Genomic DNA, 22,401 nt, shown 5'->3' with positions numbered 1-22,401 from the left:
AGTGTATTTTGAGGGAAACAGCCCTGATGCTGTTTCTGTTGGCTGACTATAACTGGATAATCTCTGATGCTTTGCAAATGTCGCACTCTCACAGACAATGACTGTAAGTAATGCAGTTAACGTACCATCTCCAGCTGGCTATTAGCTTCAGTCATATTTTAGTATAAAATGGCCAGACTTCACTGAGATGTCCACAATGCTTTATTTTGGATTACAACAATGAAACATATCTGTGTAAGAAGTCTTTATTCAGCTCTAAAGAAATTTTACTGGTTTCAGAACATAATAGTATGTCTCAGTAACCCCAAAGTGTCACCTTTGGTCTAGCATCTCAGTGGCTAATCAAGGTCACGGTCTCAACTCTTTTCTACTAGAAACTGAATTGTTAGAGTACAGGAAATCTAGATTTTCTAACAAACTGATCAGCAGGCTGGGTTTATGTCAGTAAAGCAAAATCAGTCAAATTTATTTGCACGAAAAAATCTGAGACAATTTAAGGTCTCTGGAACCTTGGCCTATCAAAGCTGGCACAGTGTCTTATCTAACTTTATGGCACATAGCCTAGCCTTTGGTAAGAGAAATATTTATTTATCAGAAGTCACATAATCTCTTCACCCTCTACCCAAACAAGACAGTCCATTGCACAAACTCAGGGTAAGCAGATGAAAGGAGAAACCATGTACAACAGATTCATGTTCATGTTTAATTTGTTACTAGACAGAAGCTTAGCTGTGCAACAACCACAGTGCAGGAGACTTTGCAGAGCTGAGCAGAGACCATTGCCAGCTGCCCCCAGCTCAAACCACTCTTCTGTCATGGTGATATTCCCCACTCAAGATCTGTGCTACAGATTCCGTTCTTGAAACAAACAAACAAAAAAATCAACAGCTGTATGTAGGAAAAATATTCCTTGTTATTTCGCACTGAATAAGGAAGGCATGTCACCACTCAGTGCTTTTTTTCCCACTTACTGTGCAAGTCTCCATAAGAAATGTTAGGGATTTTGAACTCTGATACAGATTGAAATGATCTTATTTGCTGGACTGAATTTGTTTTGAAGATTTTGGCAGAGTTTCATCTATTTATTTATTTATTTATTTCCCAGTGAACTTAATGAAAATAATCAGATTAGAACACTCCAGATATTTAAGGCTACAGAAAGGCTCAACTCCAGGTCTGAATCAAGTCTTATCCATGTTTATACCAAAAGGAACTGTAGTAGATAACAAATGCTGGCTTAAGTGCATCCATAACTTTCACAAATGTTTCTTACAATAACAGTTTATGTAACATAGTGTTGTACAAGTATGTTGCTAAATCCTCTATTCTGTATGCTAGCAACACGAAAAAGAGATTCAGCGGACAGAATTATGTTCATTAATGAATGCACTGTGAGAACATACGGATGTTAACAGAATGAACCAAAAGTAATTCTTCAAGTTAATTTAGAAAAAATAATATCAGTGCCAGTATTTTCAATATTAAGAAGTTACAGAATGGTGTTAAAACCAATGGATAGACAAATGCCAACTTAAGGAGCATGAGCAGATAAAATTGCAGGTAAATGTGAAGTACTGACATTGCCATAGAACAACTCTCTTAGTATTTAGGTGGCCTCCATTTCTACATTACTCAGATGCCAAAGGTCAGTTCAGGTTTTAATTAACTGAATGAGAACATAGCAGTTGTTAAGGTGAAATATGTAGCAATATCATTCTCATCACTCTTTCAGCTGACAATTTTTTTAGAAAGGTAAATTAAAGGACTGAGAGGATGAAGAGGATGGCTATACTGAAATATTCTCCTAAATTTTTCTCCCAGTATCTTGTAGGTAGAAGGTTTGTAGGTAGGCTAAATAACCATTACGTAGGCTTATCAGAATTATTTTTATTTATGTATATATATATATATTTAAAAAGTTGGTTTTGCTCTATTTATAATTACAATTGTCCCCAAATTGCATAACTTTATTCATTATTTATGTTAACCATCCCTCAGCACTTTTAAAATGGAAATAAATTAGCTTTACATGAATGATATTTTTTTCAGTTTTAATGTGGCTATTTACTAGTTTATTAAGAAATCATGAACATTTAACAATTTATAAATATTTTCATGATTATTCTGTTACCTGGAATACACCTAGAAAATGTTATAACATTTGACATCTTATTTCAAAATTGCTTGTTTAAATGGTTTCACTAGCTTTACTGAGAAATATGCATCATATGAGTTGAGTGAAATACTTCGAAACTTAGACTTGATAATACTTAGTAGATCTGACTGGCAAATCACAGGGGTAATTATACATGCTTCATCTATTTTTAGTTTATATCAGAATAAGGGAGAAAAAGGCAGGTCTTCAGATGTATGAAAATATTCATCAATATTAGTGGACATTAAAATGCAACGTCCATATATATGCAAGGATATACTGAAAGATTAATTTGAATATGGTAGTTGTGACAGAAACACAGACAACACAAGTAAAGAAAAAGTAGAGAACAGCAAAAAATGCAGATCAACTTGCCCAGTTAAGCCCAATATAACAGACCTAGGAAATTTCTGTGACATAAAGACAAACACACTGCAATTAACATGCTGCATTAACAAATCACATGAGAGATCCTGATCCTTATTAGCATCCTGATTTGGGATGAGGCCGTACCCTGTATCTGGCCACCCATGGACACAGACAACAGAAAGATGCTGGGAATGAGCAGTATATCCTAAGAAACTATGGAAGTGCCTTGTGCCAAGATTGGAAAGCAAGTCACTTTAACTATATCAGTTTCTTAACACTACAGGACATACTGCACATTACAGACAACCTTCCCATAGGAAAATGAGCGCTGTACCAACCGGAGTTGTTCGCCACCAGATCCAGTCTCTGAAAAACCAGGAAATGCTTATCACACCCCGAAACTTGGCTTACAGTTTTTATAGTATTTCCCATATTCTCCCACCAAAGGGTTATTGATGCAAATGCAGAGCTCAGATGACTGCACAGTCGTCCCCACCTACTTCACTTCAGCTTTCCGGAGTAAACTTCCTTCCTCAGCCCTGAATATCTGACACAACTGACTTCAGTCTCATCAAATTGGGTCAGAGGAAAACGTATGACTGACCCACATTAAAAGAAAAGAGGAATAATACGAAAAATGTCATCTTTTGTATTCTTCTCCATCTCTTAACAAATGGACTAAGGACTACGGGAATAGTAATTACAGGGAATAATGAAGAGCAAAATTATAATTAGAGACAAACTATGCAGTGTATTTGATACTCTATTAACTTCAACAATTATGAATTCATAGTGAAACAAAAGTGTCAGAAATATCTACCAGTGTATTTAGGCCCTATTGTTTTCAGAAAAAGGCGTTTGCTTATTTTTCATGTTCTATACTTTTGCTTTCCAAAGGTGAAGCTACCACAGAAGTGGAAGCCATCCACTGCTTTATAGATTATTCTCTCAAGGCAGGGAAACCATTTTGAAGAAGAATTTTAAAAAAAACACAGGTCCATCTCAACTTCCTTCACATTAGTCCGATTGCAAATCTGGATCAAACAGAAATATTTTTCTTGAAGTAAGAAGCAGCTCAATAAAGGACTTTATCTTTCTACTGTCCAGATCCTTATTTTTGAAAGGAGAAATGGAGAGAAGAGAGAAAAAGAACTCCATCCCTGAAATGCCGCTGAGAGGAAAAGGTTTACTTAGCTGTCTTTAAACCATCCCAGGAACCAATAACCCTTTCTGAGATAACAGAGGCACAGAGTGGAGCCAAACCTTCCTGATTCCTCTCTGCCCTTGAACTCAGAGGCTGGACACTGCACCTCAGCACCTGGGCTGGAAGCAGAGCCTGCCGGGGTAAGGAAAGACTGTGTGATGCGGGAGGACACTGCACTCAGTCCAAATTCCAAGTTATGAGAAATAAGCCCATCTGTAACGTAAACTACTGCCAGCTCCTTTCACAGAATGGTTATGTGGAAAATATCACACTAAGTGAGATAATTGTTTGTTATTTCCATGTCTTTACACTGAGAATTCATCCAGATACTTCAGTGGTAAAAGCTGTTACAAGCAAATATGAACTCTATTTTTCTGTGATCTCCGATAGACTCACAGCTACCAGGACAAAGAAAATGTTTTTGTACCTCAAGTTGGAAAAAACATCACTCCTTTGTTGTATCCAGATACTACCATAAGAACAGTTTTTGTGAGCAAAACAGTTGCTTCTTTCAAGGATGAGGGAGTTTATGTCCTGGGCTATAAACAACAACTTAGATTACAAGCGAGTTGATAAGAGCATCTATTTAACATTTAATGAGTTAAATAAAGCAACAAAGAAGCTTTGTATTAATTGATGTCATTATCAGAGTTGTCCAGTACTGTCATGAATTTGCAGCTAAATAGCTTTTATCTCATTTAGTGCATTTCTAATTGTTTTAACAATGTAGGACACCAGCCCTTTGGTACAATGATTAGAAGGTCACCAAGAAAACAACAGATATTCTGAATACTGCTACAGCCCACTGACAGAGTGATACTCTGCTGTTGTTAACATATATTCATCTGGCAGGACAGCCAAAAGGCCTCAATTATGTTCCAGACCCCATTGTGCTGGGCACTGGGGAAACACAAAAGGAAACAAAGTCCAAGCCCTAGAGGGCTTGTAGAATAAAAAGATGAGTGATGCAATGAAGAAGAAGGCAATGGGATGCATTCAGCAATTCAGACTCACTTTTTACTATCTATGCCCATTTGATATCTTTTTAAACTGCCAAGAGAGAATAATAATACTGACCTGCTCCCTTAAATATACCCTGTTCTGCATGAGTATTGTTTCCAATGTTAACTGAAACCCGATTCAAATTTTCTTTATTTTTTTTTAAACAATTTCAATCCAGTTACATTTCTCTGACTTTTACAAACAAGCATACAATTAGAAAAAATGAAATGAAATGAAATGAAATGAAATGAAATGAAATTGAAATGAAATGAAATGAAATGAAATGGAAAACTAAAACAAAACTATGAGTGAGAACATAAACAGTATGAGAAACACAGTGAGAAATTAGTTATTTTAATTCCTGCCCTTGACAATTGTTGGACATATTTTCATAAAGACACAGATAATGTCCTCTAATTCCACTTCAAGGGTCTATTCCCATCAGTTAAATATTGTCTAAAAGTCCCTATGGAGGTGTTCGTTTAAAGCTGATGCTGGCACAGTTTTTTGCTCTTTTCTAGCCATCTGGTCACATACTGAGTTGTCAGCTATTTTATCAAAGCCTGAGAGGAAGATCGAAGAAGGAGTAAACAAAAACATCAACAAAAGAAATCTCAAGGTCCAAAGTAATCACAACAATTGACTCTAAAGGAACAACTTCTTGTCCCTCACAGAATTCAGACAAAAGAGACTTAATACAACAAATCTGAAAAGGTCGTAACCTTAGGCTATTCTGAAACCTCTGTCCCTCCCCAGTCCGTATGCACAGCTGTAAACATACTCTTAGCACTCATATTACCCCCCTGTCCTCACACCCCACTCTCCCAGCAATTAATAGAAAATACACCGATCCACTTCTTTACATGTAAAGCTTAGAATCCCAGATGTTGGCATTCAGAATTATTTTGAATATCATTCAATAATACCTTTTAAGATCAATTTTTAAATGTGTATGCCTCGGTCCTACGCTTTTTCTGCGTACTGACTTAAACAACAGAATGTGAAAGCTGACTGTCTCGTTAAAGCACCCATATGAGAAAACTCCTTACAGTTTCTATGAAAATAGACAAGAGTCCCACTACATTAAAATGAAACCAAATTGTCTTAGCAAACCTCTTTTTTCCTCATGGTCTTCTCTCTTCTCTGTGCAACGTTGTTCCATCTTACACATACACTTAGATGTGCCATAAGTGCTCCGTTTAAAGTGCATAAAAGCTATCAACAGCTCTCCTAAGAATGAAACTGTTTTAATATTTTCTGATCCATGTTCCTGCCACAAACATTCATCGGCAGTATGATAGCTCCAAGAGCAGACATCTGATTCTTGACATTTAAAGATACAATACTGGTGAAAAATAGTGACGCTGTATTAACTGCAAACAGCTTGTGAGGGAGTAGGTGATGTACTCCTAAAATGTATAATCAGAACAAGCAATATTTTCAACCTTTTGCTTTTATATTTTTGACTCAAAGCCATGAGAAAGAGGAATAGCCAGATAAACAAATCTGGACACTTTACAATAAGTATTTTATGAGAATTTATATGCTATGACAAAAAGGAAAATAGATTGTTTTCCAGCTGGAGAAAGTATTAAGGTACCTCAAAGTTTCTCAAAAGGGTCTCAAAAGCTTTCATAATAAAATAAGCAGTAAATGAAGGCAAATCCTGAAATTACAGAAATCAAAGAATTTGTATCCTGGTAACATTCATTTAATTGACATTGTAATGCTAACTACAAGCACTACAACATCACATTCTCTATACCCCTACTGTGACTGCCTTATAAATTCAAGAAGTACACAAAAAGGTCTTATTTTTCCCACATGAAAAAATTAAGCCTGTTCCAACATGAACTGTTACTTTGAAATACTGAATGCTGACAAAGAAAGAAAAAAGAAAAAAGAAAAAAGAAAAAAAGAGAGAAAAAAGAAAAAGAAAAAAGAAATTGAAATCAGAAAAAAAAAACAGACATTTTTAATTTCAGCTGCATTACCCTTTGTTTGGTGATTAGAAATCTATCAGGAAAGATGAAATATCAGAGCAAACCTCCATCCCCCACAAACACCTGTGACATGGCAGAGCACAGTTAACAGCAATCAGTTCTCCACACTGTACCTGGAGGTACTGACATGACCGTTCCTGTTGACACGTCTCTGCCTTCACCACTGTCTGGTCCATGTTAACTGATGCTTTCTGGTAAACTTCACGGGCTCTGCTCACGGTTAATGTAGAGGACCAAGAGCTTTTCTTCATTAACTGGGAGTCCAAATTCACAGGCAGGTTTGCACAGGTAGAGCATTTGACATCATTATTGCTTCTGGATGACTTCACAGTATGTTCACTAATAGTGTTATAGGCTTCCATAAAGTATTGGGAAGAAGAACGATCAGGACATCTTCCCATGGTCATGACCCCACTGGGACCATGATAAATGCAAACATCATTGTCCAAGTTGTCATCTGAACTCCACCATCCTGATGCATTGGATCTGGGCTTACCTTCTGATCGCCTTTCTTTACTCTTGCTGCGCTTCCCATACCTCATCGTCTGTGACTCCTCTGGGCTCGCTTTACTCCCATTGACGCTCCCCTTGGATGGTCCCTCCAGTGAATGGGACTTGGTAAAGAGCTTTTGGACAGAATGAACCAGGTGCCGGATCCTCCCTGGGCTGTCACTGCGGTGCTCCATGGCAGTCCGCTTGTACTGCAGAGTGTGGTAGCCATCCCGGTTCAGGGGCAGCTGCCGCTCAAACTGATCCAAAAGGTTGGCAGGAATGCGATTAGTCTTGTTGGCAGTTCCGTGGGGAACCAGAGCACACTCATCCTTAAGTTCGTGGTGGGAGTTGTAATGTCTCCGAGGAAATGTGCTGCTGGCAATCTGCTCGTTGTAGGGCACCATGCACTCTGCCTGAAAAGAGTTCCTTTGAGTGTAGTAAGGGTGGTCTGCAGGATGAGGGTCCACTGGGTTTAACAAATATGGCTTCCTGTCCGGGTGATGTGGCAGACTGTCACACGGAGGGTCACAGGTAACCCCATGATGATGACTACGGCTGCTAGATAATCCCTTCATCGTTGATGCAAAGCAAGTCCCAAAGTCATCTAATACGTATGGCTATGCAACGGGCAGATCTCAGAGAAAGGCCTAAAAAAATGAAATACAGCAGAAGGCATGAGATATTCAAGCGATGAGAGAAAACAACGTGCACTTTTAGCATTCTTTCTTTCTTATTACAAAAATAATTGGAATACACCTTCTCTGATTCTTTTTCTCACTTAATCTTTCCCATGCCAATAGTGATACGGGATGCCTAAATAACATACAAGCAAAAAGATTTTGTTTTCAACAGCTAGAACACAGATGCAAGAACATTTTCTGATACTGAACCCACCATTGCTTGCTAATCCACAGCAAGATAAGTATCACCGTCTGTACTCTAAAACCTCAGTCCTGAAAACATTCATGGACAAGGGCCTTCTAGGAGGCCTTAATTGATCATCTGCATGTTTTCACGACCAAATAAATGCATTAAAAGAGATTATATCCCTAATGGAGTATTTTGGGGTTACTTTAGGCCAAATACAAGGCACGGTGCAATTACAAGAAAATTTTCTCTGGCTTCAGTGCATATCTGTTCATGATTCAAGTGCAGTTTTACTTTATCTGTGTTGCCTACCTGGACTGTATCTTGAGACAGTACCAAAACATGATTTCTGTAAGCTCTTTTCAAATTAATAATAAAACAACAATACATTTCACTATCAAAATGAAGCCAGACCAGCTGTTTAATATTGGATTAATTTGGGGTTGTATCTAATGTTTGCTTACCCCTAAGTGTAATAAATAAATAAATAAATGAATAAATAAATCCTCCTCTTATAATGCATGTCTTGACTTTATTTTCCATAATTTTTCAGAGTACTAAGCAGTGTTTAGGTATCCCTTCTCCCTCTGCCATCAAGGAAATTGGTATAGATAACACTCGTACATTGCTTTAACAGTGTAAGGGATTTCAACACCTAATATCTGCTTGCAGTTATTTGGCCCTGAAGTTACTCACAATGTTATAGACTATTGATTACAGCTAAAGAAAATCTTCATCACGTGATATAATAACTGCATGGTTTGAAGCCTGATAGCCTCATTTCAGCTCAACCACCAGCAAAAGGCTGGACGCAACTGTTACTGCAATCTCTGAGCTATTAATGCATAAATTACAGGGTTTCAGAAGTGCTAAAGCATTCTTGTGGTACTACCTCAGCTCCTGGTGAGCAGACGGGAGACTTTAGAGTATGCCCTGTTGTACTACACACAACTGGAATGAGAGTCACTCAGATACTTTATTCCCTTCCAGAATGGCTAATCAAGTCATACTACCAGAAATGTCAGCCTTAAGATCTTTCCCGGAGTATGAATAGACATGCATTGCAAGAAGCTTTCCCCTATGTTTTTTCAGTGTTCTCTCAGATACAGTTCGTGTTTTAACAGGTTGTAGACATTGTACCTACTGGCAAATTGGCAACAATTAAGTTTTCTAAAATAGCTTAAGTTGATGTCAGTCTGGAAAACCTACTTTGCATTTCATCAGAACATATTTCGTATTTTCTCCTGAATCTGTGGTAAGCTTTTTCAATATATTTCAAAGTTAGAGTGGATGTCCTTCATTTCACTCCCCCTCACTGAATTCCTGAAATGCAGAAAATGTTCATTCTCACGAGACCCTGAATTCTAAAACCAGTTTTCAAAATACCACAAAAGGCACTTGAAATACTCCAAATGCATGAGTTCACTGGCTTACTTGAAGAGAACTAAGGAGCCATGGTCTGAGGCACTTTTAAAAGAAGAAAAACAGTGTATCCAGAGAGCTGGCCTTGTCAATTATACTGTAATGACAGTACTGTAGTGTAAAATCTGCCAGTTCTAAAGAGTTCTTATATCCCTATCAACTCCTTTAAAAATGCAGTCTATTAGACTGTGTAACAGAGAACATCCAAAAGGATGTAGTAGTAAATCAATTACTTGAATCATTGATGATGATCTTATGATGATCTTATGATGATCTTATGATGATCTTTTATTCTTGCTCAGTGTGGCTTGACCAAGAATATCCACTCAAGACCAATACCACCAAATGATATAAAGACCAAATCAAAATCCTCCAATCTCTGTTATCTATGAATAGATATCTATCATACTTGAATGCTTGTGAGAGCAAGGCTTCAGCCAATTAATTTTTATTTCATTCCACTAACAATCAGCCCTCAAGATGATTAATCTTGATTATTTTAAGGCTAACAATAGATGAGTATGCCATATAAGATAAAAATAGTAAAAACTTGCCCCAAAGACATGAGAAAGACACAGAAGTACAGTAAAGTGGGTCATCCCCAGAACCAGTGATATATTTTCATTTTTTTGTTATCTGTACGGCTATGAATTTTTCATTTTTTTATGCTGTGGAAAACTAGTATAGATAGACAAGGCCTACCAAAGGATCAATAATTTACAGAATAGTGAAGTCATGACAGGTACAGAGAATGTAATTGAAAAATTAAGAATATGTTGTCTTAATATATTGATGAAGCAGAATGGCTGGGCTGAGGAAACACAAGAAACAACCTGATTTATAGGCTGGGACAGAAGAGCTTGGAACATCTTGAAGGCAAAATGAGTTTAAAAGCTGTGGGTATGGTTTGACTGATGAGAGCAGCAATGTTACAAGAGGTGTTTTGGGTGGACTGGCAATATGGATGCTAAGGAGAATGGGCAAGAAGTCTTAAAAAGTGAAAAAAGCTTATGAAAAGTGACATTTATCTGCTATAGAGAAAAAAGGATGGGTTTTCCGTAAATTGTGGCGGTATATATAACAAACTTGGCTAAACACTGCTATATGAGCTTGCGTGGCATGTAGGATGGTGGAAATGTTTAAGAGAAAAGATAACATTTAGTTCTACACCAATTTTGAATCTGAGCTGTCAATGAATCTTCCATGAGGAACTGCTGGAGAAAAAAGCAGAAAATATATAGGATGACCTACCCAAAAGGAATGAGCGGAAAAAACTCAGGGAAAAACACAGAAGATATGCATTGTAATTCAGAGTAAAAACCGTTTATTCCCAACTCTTATACTGGTGTATGTATTATGAGAGTTTTTCTGCTGCAACCACATGGAAAACCTTTATTGAGGGATAGACCCTGAATTTACCATGTGCTAATTGTGATAAAAGACCATGAGAATTAACTAGATTGTAGCCTTGTTTTACTTCAGTTACATTACTGCTATTACAGTATTGAAAGTGGAACGAATTAGAAACAAACAAGAATGTCCCAAGGTGCACTTTCAAGTAAAGAAAGAACAAGTATGATGTGCTCTGCAGTGAAGGAATGAGTGGTGCTTCTCTTAAGTATGTAGTGGGTAATTCTTCTTCACGGAAAAAAATGAAAATAACAGTACCTAAATCATACTCACACCTCAGCCCCACTTTAATATGTTAATATGTTCAAACATTTCTAGAATAAATAAACTTTACTGTCTCATCCAGTTCCATCAGTATTTTTCAAAAAGCATGCATCATTTTCTATAATTGTGTTGGCTGAACCTATCAATGAATGTTTAATGCAATTAACAGCTAGAGACAGGGCTATCTGATCATGTCATGAATAGCTGAAAGGAAGCAAATTTAGACTTTTATTGTATTATTATTTTTTGGCCAAACTAGGAACATTTAATTACTCATGAAATAAGGGAAGATAATTGATGAACATATTACATACTAATAAACACTGGAAATAGCAATTCTATGGACAACAGACCAAAAACACTTGATGGCATGGAGTAAATGAGATGTTAAATAGATACAGGATTGTGAGGTTGAAGAATGCTTATTACTTTCAGCATTCACATTATGTTTGCTTTTGTTTTCTTGAGGATGCCCCAGGTAAGAAGGATACAAATGTATTCATCCTTGCTGCTAATATGGTGTCCCTAATGCACAACAATTTGTTGGAATCACTTAGTGGACAGAACAATGTATAATTAATTCTAATTCAAAAATTAAAGTGAAAATGCATACAAAGTAACAAAACCTGAATGCATAAAGTACATAAACTTTCACAAATTTTATTTAACTAATCTGTATTGCTTACTTGTGTGTTCCGAATTTATTCATAAAACATGCCTTCAAGAAACATATTCTGTCCTTTAGATATATGTGAAAAATTTTCTCTAATAAAGGACTTGCTGATATGTTATATAGCCCCTCCAATTTTATCTCACAAGACTGAAGAATTACATTTCTTACATTGTCACGGAAAGCTGTGAAAAGCAGTGAGGTAGCAAATGATTTCACTAAAAACATGCATACATAGGTATATAGAAAGTAAGCAGATAAAGCAGGAGAATGTAGCAGGTAGCACAAAATGGATAATTAATAACTCAAAATGACTACTATAACCAAAAGTGGTATGTGGTCATTAGTGACTTATAAACCTTCATAATTATAAATTTCTTTTATAGGGTCAATATGAAGAGTCAACACTGATAATTTTATTTCAAAAATCTGAGTATGTTGTAGAAGTTCAAGATTCAGAGCAATGCAAACTGCAATATGGAAAATATGACACAATGTAAAGTATAAGGTCAATAACTACTAAGACAATTGACAGAATGACAATGATATGTATGTCAGTGTGTGTAGCTTAATTAGAAAAACAAATGAGATATAACAATATACAGAAGGTGGGCAATGTAACTATATTATGTGCAACATGCCAACAGAGAAGTCCTAATTAAACATCATCAGGACCGTAGCAGCTTAAGCCTAATATACGTGCTTGTTCAGAAACTAAGGAGTGAGATGTTGGATATTTTTTGTTCAGTGGATGCAGTTCTAAGATACCTTTCAGTGAGTTAGATGACACTTCTGAATCCTCAGCTTTGTGCCAGGTGTGCCAGGTTCAGAAAGCAAAGGGCTGATGCACAGTAGGAAGTCAATATAAACATGTAATGTCCTATATGTATGGCTCTGACTGAGGAAGGCATGTAATCACATGCACAAATCGAAACACACATTTGGACCATATTGGGACTCATATCTTAGATCACAGTGTTTTTGAAGTGAGAAGACATAAAATATGCATTTTAGCAGTGCTATTTGTAGTCATGCTCCCATCGTATGCACTATGGCAAACAAAGAAAGATTCTCATTTCCATATCAAACAACATAGATTCTCAGCATTTGCTTATTTATTTACTCACACACTATGGGATGTTCCCTGGGAAATTCCTTTCCCTCCTTCTCACACTTTTACAAACACCAGGAATGTATGCTTATGCTGAGAATCAAACTTTCACATGCTCCTCACTTTACAGCGTATCACTTTATTCCAAAGGTCTTGATATTTTGCAGCCATTCTGTATGGCCTTTCTGTTATGTTTCATCACAGTAATGAAAATTTAGACATCAATAAAAGGATACATACTCTAAAAAGCATCTATCCACATATTTTATTAAAGGTGTTCAGAAGAAAATGAGGTTTCACATTATTTTCCTAATCCATTTTGGCATGTAATATGAAAGATACTGTGCCTTGGGTAAAACTCTCAAGAGAATGTCTCCATTTTGCTTCCCTTTCAGCAGTCACACCAGGCAACCGATACTTACAATATAATTTAATTTTGAACAGGAGAAGGGGAATCATCAAGAGAAATGTTTTGAGCACTAACATAAACATTCTAACAGTAAGTGGGAGTAACAGGAAAAAAATGTAACTGAACTCTAGGTGATCTCAGAGAAGTTCCATGAGAATTGTATCCATAAAGAAAAAAACAAGAAACAGCCTCCCTCCCAAAAGATTTAATAAATAATAATAATAATAAAAGAATTCTGTCTGCATCTAACACTCTTTAGTTTGCATATACTTGTGGTGGTAAGTTTCGCATTTACATTTAATGACTGTTTTCATCCATGTGCTTTTGGTGAGAAGCTGTGGTGGTCAGTAACAGGGTATTATGTGCCTCGAAGGTCTAGGCTTGGATTTCTTTTCTTCATCTCTGTGGCTAATAGTAAGTTGATTCTTCACTGGGAGTGTCACAAAAACTGTAGTCATTAAAGAAACCTAGTGTGTAATTAATCTCTGAGTCATATCTAAATACATTACAAGGTCTGCAAGAATTTCGGCAGCAATTTGTCAGCAACATTTTGACACACTTTGATTTTTTTCAATCCTGCTAGAAGTGTGACTGGCAATAGGCAGGATTGCATGCAAAAATCTTGGCTCTTCAAATTGAAATATTCAACTGTGATCATCTGCTCTTCCACTCTCCTCATTTGCACACACAATTAACAGTTAGCTTCTTGGAAATTCTGATCTGCTCCAAAGAGTAATAATATACTATGTAATTAGACTGCTTATGCATTTTCTGCCACATAGGACACAGAGTTGCTCTGACACACTAAGGTACAGCACGTTGGTTGGAGAATCTGTGGTGAATTCCACCATGAATTCAGAACTGCCAATCAATATTTTCTCAGAAAGAAGACAATGAGGAGATTATGTCTGTGTAATATGCATGTAGGAGTATTATATGTATATATTAAACCAAATCATTTGATAAATGGCATATAAGCAGTATTGAACATATATATCTCATATATATGTTTAGATACTGCATTTTATTGTCCTCATTCTGCTGGATGATTAAAGTTATGACCTTAAGCTTTTTTATTTTAATTTATTATTATTATTTTTTTAAGCAGTATCTACACTGAGTTTCCAGAATGCTCTTTGGGCTGGGAAAACAGGGAAAGAGGATGAAAAGGAAGATACTCCAAAATTTGGAACTAAGTTGTCATACACATACCTGGGTTACTCTCTTTTGGGTAACACATAAGTTTGTGTTACTGTCACACATAAGTTTGCAACTCTAGAGACCTTTTACTTGCTTTCCTCATAGAAGATTTCTTAAAGTGAAAGGACTACAGTCATTACTTTCTAGCAATTACAGATAATCAATGTGATTTAGAATGTTGCTCAGGATATCTGAGGATTGCAAAAGGAGGCAAGTGGCCGGGACACGCCACGTATTTCTACAGTACTGACGACCCCTAAAAATAGAGGGGCTATCACAGTGGCAAAAAAACCATACAGAATTAAATAAGTGATACACATATGGAGATTACAGATATATGGATCCCTGCACACCAGTCACTTATGTATGCTGAAGGCTCAATTTTTTCTAGTTGGAATGGAATGCTCAGCAGATAAAACCCACATTCAGTGTATGCAATGTGCAGTACTTTCCCTGTGAAAGGCAAGTAATTCCATGCTCTGCAATGTGGCCATGCAGTGAAAATGAACACCCTTGCACTAAAAAAGCACTTGATCCTCACGGCAAGGACAATAATGTGACCAAGCAAAGGAGCCATTGTAGAATCCAGTGACTGCCAGTGATCTAGTGGAAACTGCCAAAGTCAGAACTTGCACTATTACACAGTACTCAGCTGCACAGCTCACTAATACATTTTCTATCACATTATTACCTGCTCTGCAAGTCTGTAGCATGACATGTTTACAATAGGAATTGTAGTTAAATTACTGCCTAATCTTTTCTTGCCAGAGGTTTTCATGATCTTAATATCTTTTCTACTTGTATGTTGAAGACATGATACTAACTGACAAGCCAGACAACTCAATGTTTTTAGTCCTATGCACTACAGTGCTTAGCTTACAGCTTTATATTCCTTATTATTTAGAAAAATAAGCTAAACATTATGTTAAATATTTCTTCCCCACAGAAGAGCACCCAAGTAATTTTAATTTAATGAACATCGTTTTATAAGACACTCTACAGCTCCAGTCTTACTCACAGACCTTGATCTCATCTAACAGAAATAGAGATTGATTTCCTTTAAAAATATTCTTCCAAGTACATTGTGCTCTTTTAAGTCCAAGCAAAAGTGAATTCTACAAAAACATATAAGCACTAGGGTCTCTATGCTTGCAGATGGTCTCTCATCTTTGCTTTCAATTGGTAGCTCAGTTTGAGTGGTGTCACCCCTGGAAATCTGTTGCCAGCCCCAGAAACTTATACATATGGAGAAAGAAATTTACAAGTGTCATCACAGAGAAACTTTATGGAAGCCTTCATAGAATCACAGAATGTTTTGGGTTGGAAGGGACCTTAAAGACAATTTAATTACAACCTGTCTGCCACGGGCAGGGACACCTCCCACCAGACCCGGTTGCTCAAAACCCCGTCCAACCTGGCCTTAAATACTTCCAGGGACGGGGCATCCACAGCTTCTCTGGGCAACCTGTTCCAGTACCTCAGCACCCTCATAGTAAAGAATTTCTTCCTTATACCTAATCTAAATCTACCTTTTTTTAGTTTAAACCATTACTCCTTGTCCTATTACTACACTACCCGACAGAGTCCCTCCTAGCTTTCATGTAATTCCCTTTTAGGTATTGGAGGGGTGTATATATTTATAAAGCCTTACAGAAACTTTGTGAAGACCATTGGTAAGATTTTTTACGATGTTAGTTTTAACAGAATGACACTGCAGAGTCTATTGAGCTTCACAGCTGGACAGCCCATATGTTACCCTTTCTAGCCCACCAGAAAGAAAAAAACTTCAAAACCTCTGTGAAAATGCCTGTTATTTTAACTACCAGTAAGAACTACCAGCAAGAATCATAGAATCATAAAGGTTGGAAGAGACCTTCAAGATCATCTGGTTCAAACATCACCCTACTGCAAATGTCACCCACTAAACCATGTCCCTAAGCGCCAGGTCCAACCTTTTCTTGAACCTCCCCTGGCGCAACTTGAGGCCATTCCCTCTAGTCCTAGTTACCTGTTACCTAGTTACCTAGTTACCTAGTCTCACTAGTTACCTGTGAGAAGAGGCCGATCCCCAGCTCCCACACCTTCCTTTCAGGTAGTTGCAGAGAGCAATGAGGTCTCCCCTGAGCCTCCTCTTCTCCAGACTAAACAACCCCAGTTCCCTCAGCTGCTCCTCACAGGACTTGTGTTCCAGGCCCTTCTCCAGCCTCGTAGGCCTTCTCTGGACTCGTTCCAGGGCCTCGGTGTCCTTGTACTGAGGGGCCCAAAGCTGAACACAGTACTCAACATGCGACCTCACCAGAGCAGAGTACAAGGGGACAATCACCTGCCTGGTCCTTCTGGCTACACTACTCCTGATACAAGCCAGGATGCCGTTGGCCTTCTTGGCCACCTGAGCACACTGCCAGCTCATGTTCAGGTGAACATCAATCAGCACCCCCAGATCCTTTTCCTCTGCACAGCTTTTGAGCCACTCTCCTCCAAGCCTGTAGCGCTGCATGGGGTTGTTGTAGCCAAAGTGCAGGACCCAGAAGTTCATGGAAAACCTACTTCATAGTCGTATTGGTATTATGGATCTTGACTGTATCAGGAAATGTCAGCAATATGATTACCTTGCCCTGTCATGGACATATTCCAGATCCTCCCAAGTCAAGAATCCTGAATGTTATATATTGATACTCACCAGCTGTATTCCCAGCCCAGGTTTCTGCAGTGATACAGTAGGAAAAGAGATGAGGGAAACTAAGAACATTCTGCTCATACCCAAGGCCAATGAACTTCTGTGTGGGAGAAAACTGATAGAATAAACAAAAACCCTTTCTGGAGATATGAGATAAATCAGCCCAGCAAATGAGGTAGAAAGTTCATTGGGTTGGAAGAAAACAGTCATGCTTAGAACAAAACTGAATTTTTCTTATTTTAACCTTTTCCTTCCAACTCAGTCTAAAAGTCAAAAAAATAAACAAAAAACAACAAACCAAACAAATAATAAAACAAAACAAAACAATGACAACAACAACAAAAACAAAATAAAAACCACCTTGGTTTGCATGGAAACCTCTTATTCAAAGGCAGAGCCTAACAGGACTGCAACAGTGAACTTCCTGATTTTAAAGTTAAAAAAAAAAAAAAGCCAACTGAAAACTGACCCAGCCCTCATATATACTGCAGCATATAAATGCAGTTAAAGAACTTTAACTATCTTATCTTTCATGGCTATAGTAGCCGGTTCATATTTGTTGTTATGTATTTGCTCTTATATATTAGATGGAATGTAAATAATTTCTATTTTCATAGTAGAGCTACAAAATGGAGTTAGATTTGCTGGATGTCATAAGCCACTTGTTCAAATCAACTTGTCTCACTTCACCTCTACTGACATAAAAAGTAATAAGAAACAGAGAAATTAATTTTCAGAGGATGAGATTTGCTGCAAATATTTTTTTTTCCTGTAACACTAGTTACAAATAACTTGAAATGTCAACGATTTTGGAAGTGGATGATTTTTCATGAAATTCTGTGAGAAATGTTTGTGAGCTGTGGCAAACGGAAAGAAGATTTAAATTTTAAGGAATGTGAAAAAAAAATACTGGTACTTCTAAAAGTAACTTAAGTTTATCAAGTAAGAACTCATAGAGTATTATGTCACATGAAAAGTAAGTGCAGAATAGAAAGTCTGTGGAGATAGTGCTTTCTTCCAAGCATGGCAAAGTACAGCAGCTGTATTCCCTCCTGGTCAGTATTCTGTCCTCTAGCAGAGGACAAAACATCTCAACGTCTTTGAAGCTTCATTCAGTTCAACCTAAACTACAGAACCATATTTAATCCATAAATTTACAACAGCAATTTTAATTAAAAACTTTTACAAAAATCCTGTAACAACTACTTTGGTTTTCTTTGCATATTATTCTGTTTGAAAACATACACACACACATACACACACATACACACATATATATACTCTAAAAAAGAGTATCTCTATTTTTACTGCCATTACTTATGCACAAGTCATTTGTTTCCACTGCACTCACACCTCTTAATTGGATTTTTTAATGCATTTTTGGTAAATAGTTTCAATGGTCTGAACGTATCTGAAAAAAAAGTAAATTTAAATATTAAAAAATATTTCTGCAATGTTTGAACCAGTGTGTTGAGGTATGCACGCAAATGGCATATGACAAAAATTATTGTAGGTGCTATGCTTATCCAATTAAAAATCAGAAAAGAATTCTATTAATATGCAGGTAAAATCAAAACAAAGCTTAATTTCTGAATACAGAACATTTCTATTGAATCCCTGCAAACATCCTAAAAACAATCATAGAAATATATATATTTTTTCAGAACAGTGAACGTACCTTAAACATTCCAGAAATTGCTTTAAGAATAACTTTTAAATCAGTAGAGGCAAAAATAACTGAACAAGTTACTTAATGAAATTGCTCGTTTTGAATAACAGTCAGTCAGTGATGTTGGATAGCTGAATAAGAAAAATGAATAAACATGCTGACAACTTGAATTCTACAGGTAAGCTTTCTAATTTCATGGAATTAAATTGATTTGTACTTGACTGACCAATTTGTCTTTACCTGAACAGTTTTTGGGCGAACTTTTTTCAGTTTGGTGGGGTCATTTGGTGGGGTCACACAGGATTCATGCAGAACCTTTGATACTGGTAGAATAAAGTGGTACCCTCAAGTTAGGTGCCACTTAACTTCCTTGTGCAGGTGCTTCAAATGCATGTTTGAAAGAAAGTGAGATATGAAGATGAGGTCTTCTTCACTGTATGCACTCCGTCCAGAGGTTCATCATAAATCACTGTGCTGAGATATAGAAAATAGTAAAGAATTTCTTACTTTTAGGATGCCTTAGGCTCATAGGCACATTAGGCATTTATACATTTTGTTTCACTCTTGGGGCCTCAAAGGGAATACCAAAGCACCAAATTCTGTTTTTATGATAGCCTTTGCAGAACCTCTCACATTGCTGATATTAAAAATAAACAAAAATAATTGAACTAAAACTTTTTTTATTTATATATATTTATAGTCAAGAAGTCTAAACAGGCTAAAATACAGTCAAGAATATTTCCACTTCTGTTGAACTTCTCTGTATTAAGGAGTGTTCATTGAAACAGGGAAATCAGTGAGGGAGGGAGGGAAATAGTAGAAGAGAAAGCACAATTTTAAAAGAAGAAAAAGGAAGTGTGAACTTCTTTCAACAGTGCTCCAACTTTACAGATCTTAGTAGGAAAATTAAATAATTACTCTTGACTGAGAACATATCATGAGAATGAAAGTGAGTGGAATGTACTTAATCTCCACTTTTAATACTTGCTAGTTTAAAGCAATAATAAAAAATATGCATTTCCATAATATTTAGTAAGTACAGTTTAAAAACAGTGATAATATACTTTAAAAGAGAACGGTATTAGTGACTCATCATTTTGTCACATGGAACTATCATAAATTAAATATACTGTAAGGAGCTATGAAATTTATTTTATAACTAATGGCAAATGATAAAGTATACTATACTGGAATAATGTACACTTTAAGGTGAAAAGCTTTATTTCTAGGTTCAACTGCAAAGCATTTTGTCATGAATTCTTTAAAAATGAGTTAAGTAATGTATTTAAACTAAATTAAGCTCTAAGTTCTGAAAAACTGCCTTCAGAATAATATGTAAGTGTGTATTAAACATTTCCATAACATTGAAAATACTTCAGGGAAATGGTTCTTTAAAAAAGAAGCCTCATAAACAAATCTCTCTATATATATCAAGCTGTTGGTATATGCAGAATATCATAATAATTCCTTCTGACTTCCTCCTTCTAATTTCATTATATTTCAGGGTGAAGGCAGAGTGTTTTACAGTCTACTTTAAATCGTATACTAAAAAGCTGTAATCCCTTAAACTCCAACAATAATACACAGCATTTTCACTTTACTACATAGCAGTTATTCAACAGTAATCTGTTCTTTCCTTTCAAAACATGAGGTTCATCATATGTTAAATGACAGCATTATGATTTAAGCTTAGAATGAGCCATGGCCACTACACAGTTTGTACCCATAAATAATATGGGTTAAAAAAAAACCAAACATACATAACTGCTACAATGGTACCACAACTTGTTGACACAGAGAATACCTCCTAGAAAGATTGTCATTCTGGTTTTAAAGATATGAAGACATATCCAATGTCCCCCTAAACTAATTTTATTTTTATATTTTCACTAACTGTTTACCAATGTTAAATCTGTACTGCATGGAGAAAAGCAACAAACAAACAATCAAAACAACAATGAAACAACAGCACACAAACAAAACAATGAAACAACAAAAACAAAACAATCCCCCCCTCTCCCAGTGTTGTAAACTTTGAAGTTTTTCCTTTTTCTTGGGAAGTTCACAGTACCACCAGACTTAGTGATCATTACTGACTATGACAGTCAGGCTGAAACAGCAATGTGTGTGAGCACTAGCAAAGAAATGGGACACATCGCTGTTACAAAACTTGTGTTACTGCAAGTATAATATAAAGTGTTTTTTCAGAGTGTACTATTTAAGGCACTTTAGACAAGATCCAATGAAGGAATTCTGGATAACATGTGGTTGCTGTTGGAAGTGTATAATTTCTGTAGAACCTCTTTCTCGTAAATAAAAGGACAGTGCTTTCAATAAGTGTCCATTTTGAAATTATATGAACATTAAAAAGTCAAAATGTAAACACATTACTATTTTTTAGCTTATAGCTGTCATCTGCTTAAAGGATATTAATAAACTAGTTGTTTGTATTAATTTATTCCAATTGTAATATGTATGCACTGATATTCTGTACCTCTTCAAAGAACTGGTAGCCATGAGTATTTAGGGTAGAGTTTAGTCCTGCAAATGATTATAAAGTCCCTAACTATTATCTGAATTAGTGAAGCTAAAACAGCTGCAGAACACATGTGAATGAAGGCATGGGTTGCCTGCTGTAAGCAGGCAGAGTCCAGGGATATGTAATACTGTACAGTCACAGAGGGTTTGGTTATTTGTGCTCTGAACTCCTGTGTTTCCAGCTCAGGATAGCTTCATTGAATAAAGTGGGCTCCAGCAATGTTGGGATATATATTTCTTTTATCGAGTCTTTTCCTTCCTTCTTCTTTCAGGTTTAAGAACAGATGTGCTTAAGGTCAGATGAGAAGGCTCATCATTTTATTTCATCATCATTCCTCCTTCAGGCTTTTGTAGAGCAGTATGAAACAGGAAGACAAGATGCTTACACTCCACACACTAACTGGAAACGCACCAAATAAGAACATACAAGTAAAACCAGTGACTGCTGCTATTCTTTTTATGAGTGAATACGTAGAATGTTAAAAAATTATGATCCTGGTCTATTTATTTATTTATTAATTATGATAACCAGTTTGTAGGCAGACTATAAGGCTGTGTTCAGAAGAGCCTTACATACTTTAAAAAAGTCATTGCTCTCTTTTCCGGGACAGAAAGAGACTAGCAGGTCAAGGACATCTGCAGGGAACTCTCAGAATAAAACACTGGAAACAGCATGAAGAGATCTCTGATCTACCCTAAATGGATACGAATAGGAAAAAGGTGCCAAGCCTGCTAAAGCTTTTAATGTTGGTTCAGTTCCATGAGATGGATCTAAAGGAAAATTTTTATGGTCTAAATACAGCCACTGAGTGTGATCTCAGACAGTTATGGTGCATCTTTGAAGTCTATGTGAGAGATGAGGGATGACAATAAAAATGATCTGTTAAGTATTACTTGGCGTGTTTCCTGTGGTAATACGGTTTATACAGTCTCCCCAAT

The 22,401-nt window shown here is 36.5% G+C and overlaps 1 protein-coding gene across 7 annotated transcripts in view; it reads right to left on the bottom strand.

Annotated features, from left to right (window-relative positions):
- Positions 1 to 22,401, bottom strand: part of DLGAP1 (DLG associated protein 1) — a 415,298-nt gene that overhangs the window by 132,262 nt on the left and 260,635 nt on the right. For 6 of the 7 annotated variants that reach the window (XM_040550113.1, XM_040550116.1, XM_040550112.1 and 3 more), the window contains one exon: positions 6,847 to 7,872. In XM_040550113.1, coding sequence (XP_040406047.1) covers positions 6,847 to 7,800 — 954 coding nt within the window. In that variant the 5' untranslated portion in view covers positions 7,801 to 7,872. Of the gene's footprint in view, positions 1 to 5,843; positions 6,517 to 6,846; positions 7,873 to 22,401 lie in introns of those variants that run through there. The other variant, XM_040550118.1, reaches the window with a different exon arrangement.

The sequence above is a fragment of the Cygnus olor genome, chromosome 2 (genome assembly GCF_009769625.2).
Source record: "Cygnus olor isolate bCygOlo1 chromosome 2, bCygOlo1.pri.v2, whole genome shotgun sequence".
Classification (NCBI taxonomy): Eukaryota; Metazoa; Chordata; class Aves; order Anseriformes; family Anatidae; genus Cygnus; species Cygnus olor.
The sequence above is the reverse complement of the archived record's forward strand: the minus strand, read 5'-3'. Positions and strand labels throughout refer to the sequence as shown.